This window comes from Loxodonta africana, chromosome 25 (assembly GCF_030014295.1).
Source record: "Loxodonta africana isolate mLoxAfr1 chromosome 25, mLoxAfr1.hap2, whole genome shotgun sequence".
Lineage (NCBI taxonomy): Eukaryota > Metazoa > Chordata > Mammalia > Proboscidea > Elephantidae > Loxodonta > Loxodonta africana.
The window spans coordinates 34221691-34235538 of NC_087366.1; the positions used below are offsets into that span (position 1 = coordinate 34221691).

The 13848-nt window shown below is 43.0% G+C and overlaps 1 protein-coding gene across 2 annotated transcripts in view; it reads left to right on the top strand.

The window, feature by feature from the left end:
* Window positions 1-1239: 1239 nt before the first annotated feature.
* The window catches only part of NTPCR (nucleoside-triphosphatase, cancer-related), a 46891-nt gene continuing 34282 nt past the window's right edge, over window positions 1240-13848 (top strand). For both annotated transcript variants that reach the window (XM_023549291.2, XM_003410897.4), the window contains exons 1-3: window positions 1240-1338; window positions 6743-6905; window positions 7497-7593. In XM_023549291.2, coding sequence (XP_023405059.1) covers window positions 1305-1338; window positions 6743-6905; window positions 7497-7593 — 294 coding nt within the window. In that variant the 5' untranslated portion in view covers window positions 1240-1304. The remainder of the gene's footprint in view (window positions 1339-6742; window positions 6906-7496; window positions 7594-13848) is intronic.

Here is a 13848-nt window from a genome sequence, read left to right on the forward strand (position 1 = left end):
AGGTTCTATATATGCTAGAACTACCTGAACTACACTGGTGCCTGCTATTTAGCTACTGGAATTCCAGGTGTATCATCTAAATAAAATAATCCAACCTCTGGTGATCCAAATTGTGTCTCAGCAATGGAAAATGTTACAATTAACACTTTTGATAAAAACAAGGGTATACATATGACTGCCTATACATAATTCCTTTCATTCTATTGAAGTACTCCTGTGGATTGACTTTGCTAGGTCATCTGCTCATTGCTTTCCATTTCCATCAAAGTGCTAGATAAATCTAGGTGGAAGACCCCGTATTTCCAGTGATGCAATTTGCTGGGATAATGGGGGAAACAAGTGCATTAGAAATGTTGCAGAAATGATGGTGACTGACAGCTATATTGTACAAATCTTTTTTTTTAAGAGGATTCCTTTTTAAACAGCAAGGAATCTGTGGGGACCTCTGACCTGCGCATATCGCAAGCTGAAGGGAAGCCTGGAGGTCCGTATGTGGGCACAAACCAATTACGTTAACCACTCACTGAAATTGCTTTCTCAGCCAGGATGGAGAATGATTGATCACAAGTCAAAATATACACGTTAGACTGAAAGCATTTACAGGTAAGTGCGGCCCAAGGTCACTGCCACTTCCTTCCGCTGGCTGAAACACTTCAAGTAGGTAGAGAGGGAGGAAAGCGTTTCAGACTAACGCCATTTAATTCTTTGCACGAGAAGATCCTCAGCAGGGTCTTGTGTTGGTTTAGATTTATGAAATTGGGGTTCGTGTGCATGGCTGATGATGGAAGTCTGCCTAAACCCTGGTGGACTTCAGACACTGCCCGGAGGTCAAACAAGTCACTCTGGAGGCGGAGGCCAGGCGGCGAGTATGTTAAGCTCTCCAGGTGATAACTACCCTGCAACAGAGGCCAAGAGCCCTGAGCAAAAGGCACAGATCGACAGCGAGGCCTCTGCCCGCCCCTGTCTTTAAGGACGGCCTCCAGGACCCTAGCCTCTCGTGGAAGGGGAGTCCTGCTGCGCCGGCAGCCTGGGGTTAACCAGCTCAGAGTCCGGGTTCCAGCTGCTCAGACGGGACCGCAGGGGGTTAACAACACACACTCTAAAGCAAGCCTTTCTCGGCAAACACCCCACTAAAGCTCACCCGGGAGGGGACTTGACCACCGCCCTTCCTAAGCCCCAGTCCGGGAGACTTGAGGGCGCATGCGCGGCCGTGACCGCGTCGCTTCCGGCCGAGGGGGCGTGGCCTGGCGCGCGGGCCGTGGGACGCTCTCCGACCTCTCACCCGGCCCGCGACCCCGGCCGGCATGGCGCGGCACGTGTTCCTCACGGGGCCGCCAGGTAACCCCGCGCGGCGTCCGGGCTGGCGCGGCGGGCCGGCTCTCCGCAACCGAGTCTTTTCCTCCGGGAGGCCGAGGGGTGGGGACCGCGCGGCCGGGAGGGGGTGGCTGCCCGGGGAAGGGCCGCGGACCCGGGGCTTGAGCGGCTTGGCCTTTGAAGTTTCGGATTTAAAATAACAAACTTGGTAGTCTGAAGCTTACCTACCCCTTCTCAGGAAGTACATAAACGTGTAGGATTAGCAATAAAGCCAGCTGCGGTAAAATATGAAGAGAAGACCAGGCTGGTGATATGGTCATGGCTGTGTTATTAAGGCATTAAATATGGAGATGCCCCACTGCGGCGGCGTGTTGGCCCACACGCCTCACGGAGGGGGTGCTGAGGACCATGAAGTCACAGGTGGAACCTCTTCTCCCCGTTGGAGTTCACTGACCCAGAATTTCCGCTGTGGGCGGCCCGCAGGTTGAGAAGCCTTGTCACTTACGGACCCCTCAGAGGCCCGTGGCTGTTGCCTCCTAACGACTGAATCACTGGGCAAATCCCCCAACCTTGCAGAGTGGACTTCTCATCTGCAAAATGGGATAGTGTGAGGCCAAATGCTAGGATATAGGAGGAAACACTGCTTTTTAAACCAGGGTGCTGCACATGTGTCAGGTGGCACTAAAGGCAAAGGCAAGAGGAAGGTGGTGGCAGCATGAGGAAGGCCAGGAAGAAAGATGGGCTTAGCGTGGGAAAGGTCATTTACAAAGGGGTTTTGACTTTGTAAGTTAGCTGTGAATTCGGATGTTAAAGGTTCTAACCCTGGGCTTAGAATTCTCTTTCCCTTCATTTTATTGATTAGCCTTAAAACCCTTTTGTTACCATTGGATTAACGGTATACCAGCCACTTTTTATGCCTCTGGACCTCAGAGGTAAGACAGTATTCTGGTTCTAATGCATTTAGCATCCAGGTGGGTCCCTTTTGAAATGCCTGAAGCTCAGCAGACCAGAGTTGGAGCCACATTGTTTTGTAGGTTGCACGTTCTATTAGGTGATGCTTCCTGGATGTGTTAGTTCTATAAACTTTTGCCTTTTTTCCCTTTATTTCTGTGAGCTAAGACTTGCAAGCATAACTGTGGCTTTCCTGTGTGATAAAGCCCTGATGGGGTTGTTTTGGTTTTTACGTGCCATTTTGGAAAACCAGAGGTTCCCCATGTGACCTAGTGGGAAAAAAAAAAAAAAGAAACCTGTTCCTGTCGAGTGTATTCAGACTCATAGTGACCCTATAGGACAGAGTAGAACTGCCCCATAGAGTTTCCAAGGAGCAGCTGAGTGCCTTCTGGTTAGCAGCCGAGTTCATTACCACTGTGCCACCAGGGCTCCAACCTAATGGAAAGGCACCCGCAATAAATTACCTACCTAGCTCTCATTGATAAATGGTCATACCACAGGTCAGTTGCGCCAGAGTGCCACTTGCCTCATTGGTGACTTATATTAGCAGATCATATTTCTCAAGATCCGTATTACCAACCAAAATTTAAACACTCAGAGCCATGTGCTCCAATACTGAAAACACGCACAAAAAAAATGCCATAAAAGAAAAAAACAAAAAAGGAGAAAAATGTAGTAATGGAAGGGTTTTAAGTAGCAAAGGCTATGCTTAGTATTGCAGACTTTGGAATTTTTATACCAAACGTTAAGGGTAGAGAGGTGGCTTGATAAATTTCCAGTGTGCAAAGATATACCCTCATATTACGAAGAACTGTTTTCCGAAAGTTGGTTTGTAAATCCTTTATCCGCAGCTTGGAACGTATTTTTCTCAGTAGGCTGGCCCCAAGACATCTGTATTGTTCATAACATTGGTGACCTATTAGCATGATTGTACCTGCCATAGGCCTGGAGGTGGTGTGGGAGACAGAGGCTGGCCTGGCTGGCACTGGTTCTTCCTTCTGTTTCCTTCTTTATAAAATTCTTATGTGCACACAGCTGAAAGACTGGAGTAATTCTACAGTATAGCACTGTTAAACCTGTCCTCACACCCACCTACCTTTCCTTCCTGCTCCTCTTCCTAGTGCAGTTATGTCATTTTGATTAGCTCTGTAGTCAGTGTATATAGTACAGTGTGTATAGTACGGCACACATACCAGAGCTATGTAAACCCAAAACCAAACCCACTGCCGTCGAGTGGATTCCAACTCATAGCAACCCTCTAGGACAGAGTGGAACTACCCCATAGAGTTTCCAAGGCTGTAAATCTTTACAGGAATAGACTGCCATCTCTTTTCTCCCGAAGAGTAGCTGGTACATTTGAACTGCCAGCCTTTTGGTTAGCAGCTGAGCACTTTAAGCACTGCACCACCAGGGCTTTTCAGAGCTTTGTAGTAATCTATAATTTTTCCTTTTTGGTGCAACTCTTTCCCCGCTTTGGTGTTACTGTCTGGTTATTTCATTTGATTAGCTTTCTTCTATCACCGCTTCTCTCTGTCTGAATCTTCTCAACATGTTCAGACCATCAGATAATCCTCTTCTCCAAGAGGTCACTTTGTGTTGCCGGTGCTGTCAGTGCCCTGCCCATACATATCTCCTTGGCACTTAGTATTTCTCCTGACTCCCCACTGTCGGCACCTGTGACCTGTCTTGCAGAACTTTCTCTGTCACTGGAGTTTACCCTGTCTGTACACAATGCAGGGCCAGGAATTCATGTCCTCCAGGAGCAGCTCTCAACAGTGATTAGTGAAAGTTAGTGGATGAATACCCCATTTGCTCACACCTCAGACAGGAAAACTCTGAGGCATGTGTCTAAAACTGTCCCTAGATTTCCCAAGTGGGATTAAGCTCAAATTACCCACAGTGGTAACTTGCTTGATACTGTACCTTGTGATGGCATCCACCCTCTCCTTCCCTAAGTGTTTCTTGGGGTCACTTCCCAAGTCAAACTGCTTGTATTTTAGGTTCTGTTTGTGGGAGAACCGGAATGAAAGTAACTCCGGAGCTTTCTGACCTGCTCTTGTTGATTTCTGTGCTTTGTGTGGCCGTCATCTTGGGATCTCCTTCAACATAGGTCACTTCTAAGCCAGTGTAGGCAACATTGGGCTAGCAGCTTAATTAACAAAGATGAAAACCTGAGCTGGAAGTTTCCCAGTGTTGGAGAAGAAAAAAGAGAATTGACCCAAATGCTTCCTTTTCCTTTACTATGTTCTGCCTACCATAAAGGCCCCTACGGTATCTCCTTTTTAACAGGAATGATTGCAGTTGCTCCGTTTTATCTTTTTCAAAATGCAAATGGCATCATTTTTTCTTATAATGATAACATATACTACTATAAAAATCAAAGTGTTAGAAAAGAAATTGACAGTCCGTGAAATTTCACAGAAATAAGCACTGTAAACTTTTATTCTATTTTCTTAACATTTTCCTTTTTTAAAAGCCGTAAAAGAATAATACATATGTCTTTCTTAACCTATGTTTTTTTCATATATTATTTTAATATATTATGATTCATCTTCCATGCTAATAAATATAGGTAAATGGTATTCTTTTAGTGGCTGCATGGTATTCCTGAGTATTTATGTACAATTTTATACATGGTACCATATGTAACCATCCCTTTGCTGACCAGCATTTAGATTGTATTCACTGTTTTGCTGTTATAAAGAAGGCTGCAGTGAACATCCTATTTTCATACTTCTTTGTACTGTTGGAAACCTTGGTGGCGTAGTGGTTAAGAGTTTGGCTGCTAACCAACAGGTCAGCAGTTCAAATCCACCAGAGGCTCCTTGGAAATGCTATGGAACAATTTTACTCTGTCCTTTAGGGTTGCTGTGAGTAGGAATTGACTTCATGGCGGTGGGTTTGTACTGTTCCCAAATTATGTAGGGAGGATAAGTTCCTAGCCATAGAATTTCTGGGTGCCGGATATGTATAATTAAATTGCCCCCCAGAGAAGCAGTACCACTTACACACTCACCAATGCCACCTGCTTATATTAAAAAAGATTCTTCAGTGATCTCCTAAAGTGACAGTTACTGAAGGACACAGTGGGTTTAGAACCTTGTCATTTTATATTCTACCCAGTTCTCTCACCGACCATAGTGAGCACGTGGCTGAGATCCTTTTGGGATGCCGTTTGAGTTCCAGAAGACCAGCTGCCAGTGTTTGTTAGTGTGCAGTTCGGAGGAGGGATGCATTAAATGGAAATAATAGAGCATGATTTATGTGAAGGAAGCTTAAAAGATTTCTTGGGGAACCCTGACTGACTTTGTGTGGGCAGCCATGTGAATAAATGACTTGCAACACTGTAATAACCTCAAAATATCTCCATTGCAGACCTACTAGAAGTTGTCCCTGTTTTTCCATTTTTGGGTAGTCATAACTTCATTGACTTAAAACCATATGGGAACCAGGCTCATATAAATGTAGTCAGAGTGAAACAGAAAGGTCCCCGTTAAAACATTAGGTCCTTACTAAGTGTGTAACCTGGGGTAAGTTACCTAACCTGTGTGTGTCTCAGTTTCCTCATCTGTAAAATAGGGATAACCACAGTAACTGCTTCAGAAGGTTGTTGTGAGGGTTTACAAGAAAATACTTGTAAAGCGTGCTGGAACAGCACCTGGATTCCCAAAAGTCAGTGGTTAGTATTACTATATTAGGATGTAGCTGTTGGTGCTGATAAACCCTTGGAATTAATCAGATTAGTCAGTAGCCAGGCTGGGAGGAATGGAAGGGGCCAGAGGTGGGGAGGGCAAGAGGGTAGGGGTGCATGGGTTACAATTTGGGAAGGTGGTAGGGGCAAGCCGAAGGAATGCCTAGGAGAAGGGGATGTTTGAAGGGGTTACCACCTGGTAGGATTGCTGCTAAGGAAAAGTTTAAAAACGACCGTTTCCAGTGGTGTGAATGATCTTCAGGAGACAACATTCTCAGGAGGCCTAGCCATGGAAGTCCGTGGAGGAGTGACACAGTCTTTCCACAGTTAAACATAGGTCCGTAGCATCTTGGAGGTTGAGATCCTAGTTTATAGTGCCCAGCCTTTGGCCCAAGTGACAAATTTTATTTTCTAGGCTGAAAGTGGCAGCCCAAGGAGGGAGGTAAATCTAGGATAAAACAGAGGCTTGTTTCCTAGGATGCAGACTGCGCGTGAGAATTCATCGTCAGAAAACCACAGGTTGACTTGGTTTTAGGATTGTGTATGTGACAAAACTAATAATGTTTTAGAATTTAAAAATAAACTTCAAGATATCATTCATACTTTGATTATGCTCGTTTCTACTTGAAATTAGAAAGTTTTAACACCTGGAGCAATCAAAATTAAAGCGAAATTAATATTCATAGAATTTATTTGCAACCTATTTCTCAACCCACGGTGATTGCTCTTAGAGTCGTGGGAATGCTCTAGCCAGAGGGTTTCCTAATGGGCATTTTTTTTTTTTAGGGGTTGGAAAAACAACATTGATCCGGAAAGCCAGTGAGGCCTTAAAGTCCTCCGGTGTGCCTGTCGATGGGTTCTACACAGAAGAAGTCAGACAAGGGGGAAGAAGAATAGGATTTGACGTCGTCACTCTGTCCGGCGCCCGGGGCCCTTTATCTAGAATTGGGTACTGACATTTAATTTCTACTGTGTTTTTTACTCTAAGCTGTTCTTCTATCCATATTTGGGAGCTTTTCTTTTCTGATTCAACAAAAGCTAAATGATTTAGTAAGGCCCTAAAAAGGGCCTTGGATGCCACCCTATTTTCCCTTCAGAAGGTTGGGCAGAAGTTTGAGCCAGATGATCTTTTCTCACTGTAAGAATCTTTGGCCTTGAGGAATTTCTCAGAGAAAGAAAACAGACTGAAATCATCGTATGAAAAAACAAAGTATGAAAATCATATTTCACTTAAAACTCATTCCACTGAACCAGGACCTCTTTCACTCTAATCCTTAGCCCCTTTCCTAGTGCCACTTTTCAAAGAGGGCTGGTACCTGCCATTGTAACAGCAGGTCCATTGTTGGTGTGCGTACACTTACTGGTAGCTCCACTCTTGGGAGAAAAATTGAATCGGATCAGCTTTGCTCACCACCGCTCTGTAGGTGATTTTTAAGGATGATTTAGTACACGTGCAAGGCAAGAGTCTCAGTGGAGTAGCTCAAAACCAGAAATCAATAAAGGATTCTTTAATCAAAGAACACAATGTCTTTTCATTCAGGTCAGAGCCTCTGCCTGGAAAACGTGAATACCGTGTTGGGCAGTATGTGGTTGATCTGGCTTCTTTTGAGCAGTTGGCCCTTCCTGTCTTGAGGAATGTGAGTATGTGGTTCTGAGAGCCCATCTGTAGTAAGTGCATTGTGGGGATTGCTGGCTATGGGACCAGAGTGCCTTTTGTTCCCTAGGTGAGGCCAGGTTTTTGAAAAGCCTTCAAATGATAGAGCTGTAATAAAAATATGCAGCATAATTTGCTGTTACTCTGAGCTACAAGTAAACTGCTTGTCACATAAATTCAGCACATACCAATATTTTATATTGGGAAGGCCCTGATGTCTAGTTACCAAGGTCCTCAAAGATAGGTCTTCCTCTGTCTTCCCATGTTTATATTTAAAACCATTTTCATGACACAACAGATAAATATTTAGGAAGAGAAAACAGCATTATATGAACATAATGACCAGTAGTAATGGAATGCCCACCATGTGCAATACACTGCTGTAAGCGCTTAACACATTTTATTACCTGTTTTTCTTTTTTTGTTGTTGTTGTTCTTTAAGTGAAAGTTTAAATTCAAGTCAGTTTCTCATACAGAAACTTAGACATACATTGTTATGTGACCCAAGTTGCTCTCACTATAATGTGACAGCACACTCCTCTCCACCCTGTGTTTCCCATGTCCATTCACCCAGCTCCTGTCCCCCTTTGCCTTCTCATCTCGCCTCCAGACAGGAGCTGCCCACATAGTCTCATGTGTCTACTTGAGCTAAGAAGCTCACTCCTCACCAGTATCATTTTATGTCTTACAGTTCATTCTAATCTTTGGAGATTTGGCTTTGAGAATGGTTTTAGTTTTGGGGTAACTGTGAGTCTGGGGCCCATGATCTCTGGGGTCCCTCTAGTCTCAGTCAGACCTTAAGTCTGGTCTTTTTATTAGAATTTGAGGTCTGCATCCCACTTTTCTCTTGCTCCCTCAGGGATTCTCTGTTGTTTCCTGTCAGGACAATCATTGCTGGTAGCCAGGCACCATCTAGTTTTACCTGTTTATTTTAACAGTATATTACTTGTTAATTTTGATAGCTTTCTTGAGATATAACTCACATTCCATGTAGTTTACCCATTTAAAGGTACAATTTAGTTTTTTTTAGTATATTCACAGGATTATGCAACCATCAAGGAGCCCTGGTGGCATAGTGGTTAAGTGCTTGGCTGCTAACCACAAGGTCAGCGGTTCAAACCTCCTAGGTGCTTTGGAGGAGAAAAATGTGGCAGTCTGCTTCTGTAAAGATTACAGCCTTGGAAACCCTATGGGATGGTTCTACTCTGTCCTGTAGGGTTACTCTGAGTCGGAATTGACTCGAGCAACAGGTTTGTGCAACCATCACCACAGTCTAATTTTAGAACATTTTCATCATCCTCCCCAAAAACTGTGTGCTCATTAGCAGTCACTCCACTTTGTCCTTCCAACCCTGCAGCCCCTGGCAACCACTAATCTACTTCTTTTTTTCTCCACACCGAAAAACCTCTAGATTTGCTAATTCTGGACATTTCATATAAATGGAATCATACAATATGTGGCCTTTTATAACTGGCTTCTTTCACTTAGCATAGTGTTTTTAAGGTTCACCCATGTTGTAGCCTGTATCAGTATTTCATTCCTTTTTACGCCTGAGTAACGTTCCATTGTATGGATATACCACATTTTGTTTATCTGTTCTTCAGTTGATGGGCACCTTTTGGCTATTAGAAGTAATGCTGCTATGAACATTCGTGTACAAGTTTTTGTGTGGACATCTGTTTATAGTTCTCTTGAGTATATACCCAGGAGTGGGATTACTGAGTCATGTGGTTGTTCTAGGTTTAACTTTTTGAAGAACCATCAGACCGTTTTCTACAGAAGCCATACTGTTTTATATTCCTACTAGCAATGTGTGAGGGTCCCAAGTTCTTGGGAACACTTTTGGTTGTCTTGTCTTTTTGATTTTTAGCCATCCTAGTGAATCTCATTGTGGCTTTGATTTGCATTTCCCTGACGACTAATGATGTTGAACATCTTTTCACGTGCTCGTTGCCATTTATATATCTTTTTTGGAGAAACGTCTATTCAAATCTTTTGCCCATTTTTCAATTGGGTTGTCTTTTTGTTACTGAGTTGTCAAAGAGTTATCAGTTCTGGATACAAGTCTGTTACCAGTTTTATGGCTTGGAATTACTTTCTGTCACTCGGTGGGTTGTCTTTTCACTTTCTTCATAGTATTGCATGAAACACAATGTTTTTAATTTTTTAAAAGTTTAATTGTTCTGTTTTTCTTTTGTCGCTAGGGCTTTTGGTGTTGTATCAAAGAAGGCTTTGTCTACCCAGAGTCATGAAGATTTGCTCATGTGTTTTCTCCTATGACTTTTGTAGTTACATTTAGGTTGTTGATCCATTTTTAAATTAATTTTTATATATGGTATGAAGTATGGATCCAACTTCATTATTTTATATGTGGATATCCAGTTATCCCAGCACCATTTGTTGAAAAGACTATTCTTTCCCCCACTGAATTGTCCTGGAACCATGTTGAAAGTCAATTGACCATAAAGGGAAGGATTTATTTCTGGGCTTTGAATTCTATTCTGTTTTTATATCAGTACCACACAGTCGTGGTTACTGCAGCTGGGATTCTGATAGGGATGCCCTGAATCTGTAGGTAAGTTTGGGGAGTGTTGCCATGTGAACAATAGTCTCTTGACCCATGAACATGGAATGTATTTCTGTTTATTTGGATCTTTTTTAATTTCTTTCAACAATATTTATAGTTCCCAGTGTACCTAAGCATTCCTTTTGATGCCATTGTAAATGGGATTGTTACCTCAATTTCATTTTTGGGAATGTTCAAAGTGTATGATTCATTTTTGTATATTGATTTTATATCCTGCAACCTTCTAATTTATTATTTCTAGTAGTTTTTTACTGGATTCCTTAAGATTTTTCTTATGCATCATACCATCTACAAATAGATAGTATTATTTCTTCCTTTCCACTCTGGATACCTTTTATTTCTTTGTCTTGCCAAATTGCCCTGGCTAGAACCTCAAGTACAATGTTGAATAGAAGTGGTGAGAGCAGACAACCTTGTCTTGTTCCCGATCTTAGGGGGAAAGCATTCAGTTTTTCACCATTGAGTATGATGTAAACTCTGAGTGTTTTATAGATGGTTTTTATCAGGTTAGAAGTTCCCTTTCTAGTTTGTTGAGTGTTTTTGCAGTGGAAGAGTTAGATTTTTATCAAATCCTTGTTATAGATCTGTTGATTTTATATTTATTCTTGAGTCAGTTTTGGCAACTAGTACCTTTTAGTAATTTATCCATTTCATCTAAGTTATACAATTTATTGGCATATAGTTATTCATAGTATTCCCTTGTAATACTTTTTATTTTGTAACATCAGTAGTGATGTCCCTTCTTTCATTCGTGATTTTAATTATTTAAGTCTGCTCTCTTTTTTCCTTGGTCAGTCTAGCTAAAAGTTTGTCGGTTTAGTTGGCCTTTGAAAGAACCAACTTTGGTTTTTGCATTCATTTATCAAATATTTATTAAATGCTGGAAACTCTGGTGGCATAGGGGTTAAGTGCTACAGCTGCTAACCAAGAGGTCAGCAGTTCAGATCTGCCAGGCGCTCCTTGGAGACTCTATGGGGCACTTCTACTCTGTCCTATAGGGTCACTATGAATCGGAATCGACTCGGCGGCAGTGGGTTTGGTTTTTTTGTTTTGGATATATTGTCATAAACAAAACACAAACTTTCTACTGAAAGCTCTCAGTTCAGTGGGAAATAGAAAACATGAAACAAATGAATCTACAATTGTGATACCTGCTGTGAAGGAAAAGATTAGGGTGCTATGGAGAGGGGGTAAGAGGAGCTGGCTTTAGATCAGGTGATGAGGAAAGAGCTCTGGGGAAGTGACGTTTAAACGGAAATGAAAAGATGAGAAGGCACCATCACCCCAGAGAGAGTATTGGGGTATGTGGGGGACAGGGGAGGTCTGGGGAGAATATTCTAGATGGTGGGAACAGATACACTGAAGCCCCAAGGGCCCTGCTGCAGGAGGAGGTGAAGAAGAAGGTAAGGTTGGTGGGGTGGGTGGGCCCACTCGTGCAGGGCCTGTGTAACATGGGAAGGAGGGTGGGTTTCACTTAATCTATTATAGGTTTACCACTTTCACTTACTTTCGTGAAAATTAAATAGTAAAGTCACATTTCAGGGGTCAGTTAAAACCCTTCTGGAGGTTTCAGTTATACCAGGAGTAAAACTCAGGCTCCTTTCCGTGGCCAGGAAGGCCCAGTTTTATCTGGCCCTGACTAAGCAGTGACCTCAGCTCACCTATCCCAGCCACACTGGCTCGGACATGTTCCCGAAACTTGCCAGGGTCAGGTCAGCCTTCTGCCCTTAGCCCTGGCCATTTTCTTTGGTTGGCACACTCTCCCTCAGGTGTTTGCCTCTCTGCTCCTTCATGATGTCTGGGTCCCACTGCTCAAAGGTGCATTGGAGGATTTGCTGGGTGCCCAAGGCTGCTGAAGATTTTGGCCTCTCATTTCAGAGGACTGACTCTATTTTCTGGTCTGTTTGTCGGTAGTGGTCTGTATCTCCTCAGAGTCCACCTTCTTTGCTCACTTCCCCCTGCCTGCACCTCCTGCCTCCCACTGTCCTAATTCTTTCCCCTCGGAACCTTCCCTCAATGCCTGCGCAGCGGACCGCTTGGCTGCTCAGCTGAGTGGCAGTGATCAGAGAACATGGTATTTTTCTCTCTAGTACTTTTCCTTCAAATATATACTTCTATACTTAAATGTTCAAAAGGCAAGTGAAATACTTCAAATGAAATTTTCAGTGGAGATGCCAGCTTTAGGCACTGGATCAATACAAAGAATTGATTTTTACTTACCTTGCTTAGAGCAGACCGGATCCTGAGAGAGCAGTGTGCATGTATGCGTTTAGTGTTTATTGGAGAGATTATATAAGAAATTGTATCCTGACCAGAATCAAGATCTTAAATATTTTTTTAAATTAAAAAATAAAGAGAAGTAGACTTTTCCCAATTTTTATACTTTGTTTATCAAGCCCAGTATAAGATAGCAGTAGTAATAGCTTCAATAGTAGCAACATGAGCACCTATCTTAACTTCAAGGGGATTATGTGAATCAAGATTAGCCCAGTGCTGACCTATGAGGTGGAGGTCAGACATACCTCTACTCTAACCTTTTTGTCAACTCTGACACCAGCTGTCCTTCCCATGGCACTATCTGTTTCTCTTCTGGGTTCGATAATCCATTGCAATGGCCACACAACTCACAGACCATATACAGTTAAATGGTTTGTTCAGGAACAGAGTACAACTTAGGATTGGAATCAGTAGGCTACAACTCAGGAATCAGGATCACGAAGCATGTAGGCAGTCTCCCTTCTTCATTGCAGAATAGCTCTCTTAGCTCCCTGAGGACAGGTTCCTCTTGGCCCTACCTTCTGTCCCTGCTGGCTCTGCTGCTGGGCCCCTTCCTGGCCTCTTGCTGTCTTCAGTGTTACAGCCCTTGACCAGTGTTACAGCTCTTTTGGGAGATTTCTTGCCTCCTTTCTCTCTCTGCTTCTTCTTCTTTCTTCTGCTTCTGTTCTTGCTTCGTTCTGTCTTACCAACCTCTCTGGGGCTGGCTGCATATTTATGTGTACACAGTTCCTTGTCAATTTCAAGGCATGGCCCCTCCCAGCGAGGGGCCACAAATTGATGAATCCTCTCTTGGAAGGCCACAGATACTTTGTTTGCATAGTAGGCGTGGTTGGGGTACAGCTCACCTTATTTGCATATTTTATTGACCATTCACTGCAAGGTGCGTATCAGTCACAGGGCAGGATGCAACCCAGGACCAGGTAAGAAGTATCAAAACCAAGGTGTTTACAGCTTAATGAGGAAATGTCAGTCAACCTGGACAAAAGTAACAAACACTCTGGGGTAGAAAACTAGGGCGAAGGTAACTCCTCAGGGGGAAAACCTCTCAAGCTGTTTTTCAAAAAAATGAAGACAAAAGGCCACATAAAGGAACTCATTTCACCGCACCATACATTCTTGATGGGAAAAGTTCTCGGGCTGGGGGTCTTTCCCAGTCACGGATTTTTTTTCTGAAGCAGAAATTTTCTACCATTCCAAGTATCAGAGCATATGTTTTATTGGGATGAAGAAAGGAAAAGAATTTAGTGTTTTACCTTTACTAAAAGTAACTAGGAAACAAAAATAGGGTAATATAAAGAGACGATTTTTAATATTGGGAATTCCTATGACCAAGTGAAATAAATGGAAAGCTTTAGAAACCACATTTGGGCAGGG